Below are 8746 nucleotides of genomic sequence, written 5' to 3'. Positions count from 1 at the left end.
GGGAAAGAGATACACACCTCTAGATGATGCGTACTGAAACACTGGCACAGGTTGCCCACGGAGATTGTAGATGCCCCACCCCTGGAAACACTCAAGGTCAGGTCAGATGGGGCTCTGAGTGACCTCATCTGGTTGAAGATGTCCCTGCTCACTATAGGGGGGTTGGACCAGGTGACCTTTGAAGGTCCCTTCCAATGCAAAGCATTCTATGATTCTATGATGTGCTGCTGTGCCAACAGCCAGCTCGGCAGAGAAGACCCCTGGAGTGGTGGAATGGGCGCTTCAGGAACTCACCACAAGCTGCACTCAGATAAAATAAACAAAGTCTCAGGATTCAAGAGATTTTTTGTGTTATTTGGGGGTTTTTTGCTTTTTTCTTTTTTTTTTAATTGAACCATTCCTTCCACTGTTTCTATCTTATGGCACAAAGGATTGAAGCACCCACTGAAGGAAATCCACATGAAATCAAACCGCGGCAGTTTGGTGCAACACCAGACAACTTGTTTAACAGCTCCACACCTCTGTTATGTATCTTTAAAAGGAGAGTGATCCTTCTTACCTTCCAAGAAAAGAAATGTTGGATGTTCACTGAACATCCAGTGCCATGGCATATGAGCTCTTACTGGTATTTCATAAAAGTACTGTACACAAATACACTAAAGGCTCACTTGTAAGACTACTCTGTGTCTAAAAGACTTATTAAAATAAAGGCTGGAGGATTGAGTGTATCTAATTGTTTCACTAGATAAGGCTCTAAAGGACAAAAAATATACTTGTCATTTTATTGTTCGAGATCCTCCTAAAAATACAGTGTAAGCCTAGAGAAAAATATTATGGTTCAATGGAAAGAGATCCTTCAACCCATTAAAAGAAACTAAGCGGTACTAAAAAAACTCTTTGTTGCAAGACACTTCTCTGCTCTTTTTCTTAGGGGATGCACTTAGAGGGTAAAATCTAAGTCACCGAAAGTGCATAAACCAGAAATCCCTCCAAACTATGGATGGCCTTTAACATCATGTCCTTAGTGGTGAAGATCCAGAGCACTCTGCTAATTTATAAATACTCATTCAAGCTTTAACCTATTAAACCTATACAAGTGTTGCTCGCATGTGTATATTTAACTTACATAGTTTTATAATATTCAGTTTATACATGGTATAAGCAAGGGAAAGAAAAATCACCTTGTCTGAGAAGGACAGAAGGTATATTATATACTCCGTGTCTAGGATTCTTTACACAGACTTGCTGGATTATATTTCCATCTCTCTTAACAAAAGTATTTGAAGAAGTTGTAAGGCTCAAACAGAACGCTAAAAGAAAGCCGGGCCTGTTATATAAGGGCTGGCATTAGTTTGTTACAAGTTTTTTTTCCTACCCACTCCCAAATAAAGGGACAAAGAAGTGAACATTGTGGGAATGTGTTTCTAAACCACATGATATCCTTATCAGATTGTCATGTACAAGGGAGGTTCTCACACAAGGGACCCCATGCTGGTGAGCTGCCCCGTCACATGATGCAAGTTCTCCGCTCCTATTCAGATCACTGAAATGAGCTGAAGGAAGCTAGATTTTCCCCTCCTCCCCGCATCTCCTTCCCCCCACCCCCAGCAAAATGCACAGTGACCACAGTCACAATAATTCGCTGCCACTGAGAAAACAATCCTGAGCAGCCACTAATCATAGGTGATGAGTGAGTATATGAAGAAGATAATCTAGCTATTTAAATCTATACCACAAGTTTCAAACTGTCTTAGATTAATATCTGATGAGTGGACTTTAATGCAAGGAAGCAAACAGGGAATTGTAGAAATCTGTGCGTCGGAGAAAATGCAGGGGAAAAAACCTCGGTTGACTTGTACATTTATAGAATGAGAGCAGCATGTTTTTATAAACAAGTCCTACTTTATAAGTGTCTCTATTTCCACTGTTAACATTGTGAACTCTGTCACTGAATTAGTTTTTCATATAGTTTGAGGGAAGTGGGAAAGTCCTTTAAAAACTTTTGTTATTAAATGACGGTTCTAAACAGTATTTGGTTATTTAAATATGTGGCTGCTTTTAAAAGTGCTGAGGGAGTTCCTGGATGCTCGGCATACTCAGAAATGAAGCCATGAAATGTGGATTTAGGATGCTAACTTTAGGCTACTGTTTCTGACATTCTTTTAACTTTTGAAACATATTTGTTCATGCAAGAATGGATTAATAAATCCCCAGACCTTACATTACTTTTGAAAAGACAGTTTAAAATCCACGTTTTTCCATGAAAGTTGTTTACTGATTACAATTAAGAGAAACAGCTAAGACTACCGTGACCAAAAAACTGCACAGAAAAATCATTCCCACAGGACACCAGTTTGTTTATTTTATACCTAGAATATGTTTCTCATAAAAAGGCAGCGGCAGACGAAACACGTTACTCTTGGTTTGCCTGCTAGAAAACCCAGCTTTGCTACTCTCCTGCTTATACTTTTTCATTGCAGTACAGAGAAAATGATTATTCTGTTCCCTTAGAACAGTTTTGAGCATTTTGTGCCTTGTATTTTCATGGTTCCATTTGGTCTGAAAGCGCTTGGATTTCAGCAAGAAGTGGCATGGGTCATACTGCATGGGGACAGACTTCATGCACACGAGCAAAGGTCAAAATCAATCATAGCTTTGTATTTCCAGACCTATTACTTTTCTGGCCTGCCAGAAGGAGCTAAAATATTTGCTTCCCAAAAGGAGTAAACATCAACAGGGGCAGGAACATAATCAGCTTCTCAACCACGCAGCAAGGAGAAATGAGGGAAAAGGATCTCCTCCTCGATGTTGCCACTAAACCTTCTAAAGGTGAGATGCAACATTTTTAGCAAGAAGTTAGAAGATTTCACAGCACAGTGACTTTAAAAGGACAATAGGCCTATTTAGGCAATTATATTATGCAGGCTTTGTTATTAGGCAGCCCGGCTCAGTCCCAGAAAGTCTGGATAATCAAAAGTGTCCAAGTACAGGAAGGGGAAAAGTACAACCCCACCCTCCCGCACAGCGGCTGCCAGGACCTCTGGATTTGAAGGGTAAAGTCTATTTACCAAAGCTCCATGGCCATTTTATACATCAACTGATATCCTCCCTCATGGGGCTGCACGCTACAGCCTAGCAAAGCTCTGGAAAGCCCTCCAAAACCACAACTAATTTGGCCCCAGCCGTCCACCTCTGTAAATTCATCCTCGGAGTCTGCTGCCAGCCCCCTGGGCAGAAACTGCGAGGGGGAAAGGGATGCTCCCCACCCCGCTTGCACGCATACCAGCACCCGTCCCCACAGCCAAACAGATCTGGAAACTCATCGCAGCTGTGCTCTGTTTTTGAGGTCTCAATAGGACGGGGCACGGCGCGGCAGACAGCAGTCCTTCCCAGCACAATGTCCCTTTCACAACCCCGCTCCCAAATCCAAACGCTGGCTGTGTAACACAGCCGCACTTCATCGGCTGTGTAAAGGGGGGGGTATAAACTAGACCTGAGGAAAAACAGTCACTTGGGGTGTCTAGGGGAGGTGGAAGCATAATCCACCGACCGGGGCCGCGCCCCTGAGCAAAGCCCCTTAGCTCAGCCGGGCTGCGGTGCGGGCATGACGCACACACGGTTAACGACGACAGCTCACAGTAAGTGGGGATTTAACTGGATGTGAGGATGACTAACTTTGCTGTCTGAAACATTATCTCTCTCTTTCAACTCCTTAACTTTGCGGTAACCCTCTTCGAGGCAGTGCCGCGCCAGCCTGGCTTTGTTCTGACAAGTTGCACCTCTGCTGCCCAGACTCATTAGGCAGGCAGGGAGTCACCCAAAGATACACTGCTTTTCCTCCAAGCTTATCCCACCCTGACTTCACCAGCGAACCCCTCTCATCATTTCTGTCCGCAGGAGTTTTTGACAGTGGTGTGTGTCCATTAGACTTTTCCTGTGCCAGCAGCTGAATCAGGCTAAGTGCATCAGAGTCTACACAGAGAACAGTTGTTCCAATTAATTTGGAAAAAAAAAAAATCCCCGTGCAATTTTTTTTTTTTTCGAATGAAGGGGATCAGAAACAAACACTTTTCATCACATATTTCAGGGCATTAAGCTACAAGCATAAAAATTTAAACAAAGACTGTATCCCTAAGCAAATCAGCCCTAGTGATTTAGCTGTAAAGTTTATAGATGAACTTTAAAGAAAATAACCTGGTTCAAACAGATCTTGCCTTCTGGGCACCAGCAAACACACCTGCAGCAATTTGACACTTGGGAATGCAGATTACAAGTCCTTCACTTCAAAATGTTTGTTTTTAAATTCAGAAACATGAAAGAAAATAAAGTACTGAGCTTTTCTCTGTTGAGCACAGATGTTTCCAGTGTTTCCAGTGCTTGCAGGGAAAAGAACCTGACCCAAACATTGCAATAATCCAGAATTCAGAAGGAGAACACATGCCTCCTGGAGCCCCATCTTCACAAACTTTCTGAAAGAGCCTTGTCAGGCAAACACTTCCCACCAACCGAAATAAGAACTGCATACTACCCAGCCCTCAACATCTGATTATGTTCTGCTGCCGTAACTTTTGCCTTCATCGAATTTCTTACTCTCCTAAACTTAACTACATGCGGTAGGGTAGGCAGTAGTCTTCTACTTGACGTAATTAGCTGAAACACTACATACTGCCAAACAAACTCACTCTTGTTTTGAGCCTGCTCATTTGGTTTTTTGCCTGTTTAATTAATGAAGTCTAATGAAGACTTTTTTTTAATAGGCTTTTCCAAGGCCAAATTGCCATTCCTTGCAGCTCCTCTCTCAGACCCTGTCCCGTTCCCACTTCCACAGTATTTAGTTAACTTGCGTTTCACCAGAAGTTACCAGTTTTCTCACAGTATTTGTTGTCACTGCACTATGAGGGAGTAGAAAATTCTACCTTACTTTATAAATTACTCATTCTTGTAATCTTAATTTGATTTTACTGACCCGCTTTTTATGTTACGAGAAAAGGAGTGAAAACTGACTCATGATTAAAAGTGCGGCTGGTTCTACTCTCATTTCTTTGCAAATAAATAATGTCTTTTTGACCTACAACAATAGAATTAGTATCGCATAAAACAAACACGAGTGCAAAAATTAGGTATTTTTTTGCATGCTTGTAACACATCTTGCAATACACAGTGGCTAACGCTTGCACTGCAAACCCATAGCAGGTCTTTCCTCCCGCAGGAGGGAAGAAAAAAATTCCACACAAGTTAAGGTCATGTTTGGGTTACGCTTTACCCTCTATTTTTACTTTGCAGACCTTCGTGGACTAGAAAATTTGTGATGCTGCAGGAGTGCAATGCTTAGAGATTCATTACGGGATTAACCTACTGAAGATGTGCTGAAGTTGGAGACCCGCAGAATTCTACCCTAACCCTGCAATGGCCAGTTTTGCCAGTGTTTCAGCTGAAACCCTGATTCCGTCTGGGATTGTTACTGACCTGTTCAGCGTCTGCACTATTCATGTACTACTCCCTCAACAACCATTTACCTTTTACTCTACAATCACATCTCTATCAAAGCAATATTTCTAAGGCCTAAAGCAATGGCTGCAGGTGTACTGCTTTTATGGCAGAGCCAAAAATAAAATGACAAACTAGACGAAAAAAACCTATCTATTACACGTCTGAAAGTTTAAAAATTTGGCTGCTGTTACTTTTCATTATATCACAGAGGTCCTCATAAAAACAGAAAATCAGGAAACACTTGAGTTAGAATTAAGCATTGCTATCTTTGTATTTATAAGCACTGGAGCAATCTTTAAACCATTAAAAGCTTTTTGGACCACAAAAAATTCTGGTTTCGTCATTGTTTTCCTGAGATGCAAGATAAAATTTTACATGTTGAAAGGATTTTATTATTTTATAATCCGTTTACATATACTTACCCACACACATAAAGTGCTTACACTTTCTTCAAAATTAAAACCAGAACTTGCTCTAAAAATTATACAGAATTCTTCTTTTGGACCCTATTTAAATTGCTTTTCCACATTTCTATGCCATTAACTTTCGCAGTTCAAATTACATCCACCATATTATGATTCAGGCTTCGGCCTGATTTTAAATTCCCATGCAGTGAAAATTAATCCTATTGTCTTCAAAGTTATGAGACCGGATTCCTGAATGCTTTTTCCTGTATTTTTTATTTACTCTTGTTAATATGAGTTTCTTTGATTAGCTAAACTTCACTGTTATCAACGCTGCTTGTCTCTTATCACAGGCCCTAGGCAAATGACATATTTACCACTCATTCCATTCTGATAAGGCTAATCCCGTGTTTAACTTGCCCAAGAACAAACACCATATATTTTGTTTTTAAGAATCCTGCTTCTAAGTATTAACAAGAGAATGAGCAGGACATTTTTAAACTACAAGTTATTTAACATTCACATTTTGTGAATGTAAGCTTATAATGACAGCATATGCTTCCTACTCCAGGAAAAGTTTATTTAATTCCAACTTTCCGCAATATCACCTCTGAAGTTATACTAAAGTTTAAACCATAGAAGGAGGAGAACGCGTTTTTTGTAAAACATCTGGTTTGGGTTTTTTCCTTCCCCTACGTGAAGCTCTCCCGTAGCTAGTAACATTATTCTGAAGTAAAAGCTTTGCTTCGTATCTCATTTGAAGCATTTTGAAAACAGCACGGAGAAAATAAACATCCCATGCTGAACTTCACAGTCTAATTTTAACTGTAAAGACATCAAAACATTTGGAGTGTTGTAGGTTGGTAGTCGCTGATTTTTACAATTCTGTTTTCATTACTCAACCCACACAGACGTCACATGGTGACTGAAAACTTTTGAGCAGAGTGAAAAACACACTATTTCACCAAACATTTTAAAATTTATTTTTCAATTTCCCCCTCCACACCTTTGAGATAAACTGTACTGAAGGGAGAACTATTCTAATTCCTAGGTAACCTTTTAACACACCACAAAACAAAACTTTCGATCAGAATTATACTGTTAGTGGTGTACTGAAGTGCCCGAAAGCGTGCTAAAAACATTTTGATAGATAGCCAAGTCATTTATCTAAATCACCATCAGAGCAGTGAAGCATCCTGCAAGCTTTTATGCAGGGTATAAAGTGGTGCTTTCTGGCACTTTTTGTCATTTCTCAAACTTGAAACTGTGGTGTTAAAACACTGCCATTGTTCAACCATCTATGTACTTCAGCGACAAATCAAGACCCTATAACATAGTAATACCTTTTCAGAAGTGTCCTACCACCAACTCTCCCTCTTCTGTTACCAGTGCAACGCTGCCTGAATCTCAAGGTATAGAAATAATTAATGGTTAAACTCAAAGGGTGTTCACAGTAAGTAGTTTTCTAGCAAAACAGCAGCTTCTTAGAGCAACAAAGTGTAGAAGAGAGGTGGCAGCAAGGTCAGTACAAAGAAATATTGCCTTTCTCAGGAAACTTAAAACTACCATCTGATTTTTGGAATGGCACCTACTCACTGCAGTTCCACGTCTTTGCAAGAACTGTACGGAGCAGCGTTTTAATTGCTCGGCTGCTCTGCTAAAACGCAGTTCGAGACAAAACGCAACCAGATTATCAAATGTGGTACAAGATTAGATTAAGGAGGCAAAGAAAACACTACCACAGAGATGTTACGTAAATTTGTCCTTCACTGGTTGGAGTTTTGCAAGTATTTGCTGTATTGTATTGTATTATAATTGTATGTGTTCCTGCTTGGTTTCACAACTGTTGTTAGGATCAATATGCTACATAAGAAGGGATAAACAGAAAGCAGTCCGGTGCTTCTTTCTTTTCTCCTTGTTTGCCAAAAGGAGAAAAAAAGGGTTGCAAATGACATTCTGCACAAAAACTCCCCCTCCCACTCCTCATTCCCCCTGCGCTTAATCACAAATATTTCTTTTTTTTTTTAAATACATGCAAATTATTATTATTAACAACAACAACAACTTTAAAGTGGAAAAATAACAGTTGGGACCTACATTGAGCACTGTGCCGGTGTTGCCACTCTGTTTGTGCCAATCCACTGAAGCATGCTTTGAGAGCCTTCTCCTGGAGCATGCAGGAAGACGGACTCGCAGTGTAGAAATCCAGCATCTGAGCAGGGCTCACTGCTAGAACATCCATACAGTCAAACATGATTCCCCCTGCACAGAATGCCTGCAAAAGTGCTTTCCTCTAGGTGTGGAGGAAAATGGCACATAAAAGTACACCCAACTCCATCAAACTCTGCCCCTTTTTTGGCACGTAGGCTGTTGGTCTTTTTCCCAGACCAGAATCATGAATTATGACAGACAACACAGCTAAAAGCCTGTAATTGATCCAAATGATCATTTACCATTTTCCAGGCTGTCCAGCCAACCCAGCAAGATGGGGGGAAGCAAGCCGCCTTCCAAGTTTTAGCTCCCATCAAATTCCCCCCAAATTTCCGTAGAGTCAGTCCCGCTCCCCGGGCGCTCGCCGGGTGCGCGCGGCGTCCCGCGCCGTGCCGATCGCCCACCTCCCCGGGACAAAACGGCTCCGGTAGGCACTCGGGATCCCCCTCGGCCGCGAATAGATCCTTCTGCCTCTGAACAGCTCGCTTCCTACTACTTGTGTCACAGGGAATGAAAGATTGAATTGCCTAATATATGCGAGTGAACTTTCTGTGAACCCTTCCCAGGCTGCTAACCTTCAAATGACCCAAGCGGTCTGACATCACCAGCTCCCAGGATTCTCACACGCCTTCTCAACTCCC

General features: G+C 41.3%; 1 protein-coding gene across 4 annotated transcripts in view; it reads right to left on the bottom strand.

Annotated features, from left to right (window-relative positions):
- Positions 1 to 8610, bottom strand: part of RARB (retinoic acid receptor, beta) — a 94840-nt gene extending 86230 nt beyond the window's left edge. The window contains exons 1-2 of one of the 4 annotated variants that reach the window (XM_010141478.1): positions 8348 to 8589; positions 7992 to 8120 (exon numbers count right to left, since the gene is read on the bottom strand). In XM_010141478.1, the coding sequence (XP_010139780.1) occupies positions 7992 to 8106 (115 nt within the window). In that variant the 5' untranslated portion in view covers positions 8107 to 8120; positions 8348 to 8589. Of the gene's footprint in view, positions 1 to 7991 lie in introns of all 4 variants that reach the window. The other 3 variants (XM_010141480.1, XM_010141477.1, XM_010141479.1) reach the window with 3 other exon arrangements.
- Between the last annotated feature and the right edge of the window lie 136 nt (positions 8611 to 8746).

The sequence above is a fragment of the Buceros rhinoceros genome, unplaced genomic scaffold (assembly GCF_000710305.1).
Source record: "Buceros rhinoceros silvestris isolate BGI_N320 unplaced genomic scaffold, ASM71030v1 scaffold10718, whole genome shotgun sequence".
Taxonomy (NCBI): domain Eukaryota; kingdom Metazoa; phylum Chordata; class Aves; order Bucerotiformes; family Bucerotidae; genus Buceros; species Buceros rhinoceros.
Note: the sequence above shows the minus strand (reverse complement) of the source record. Positions and strands in the feature narration are given on the sequence as shown.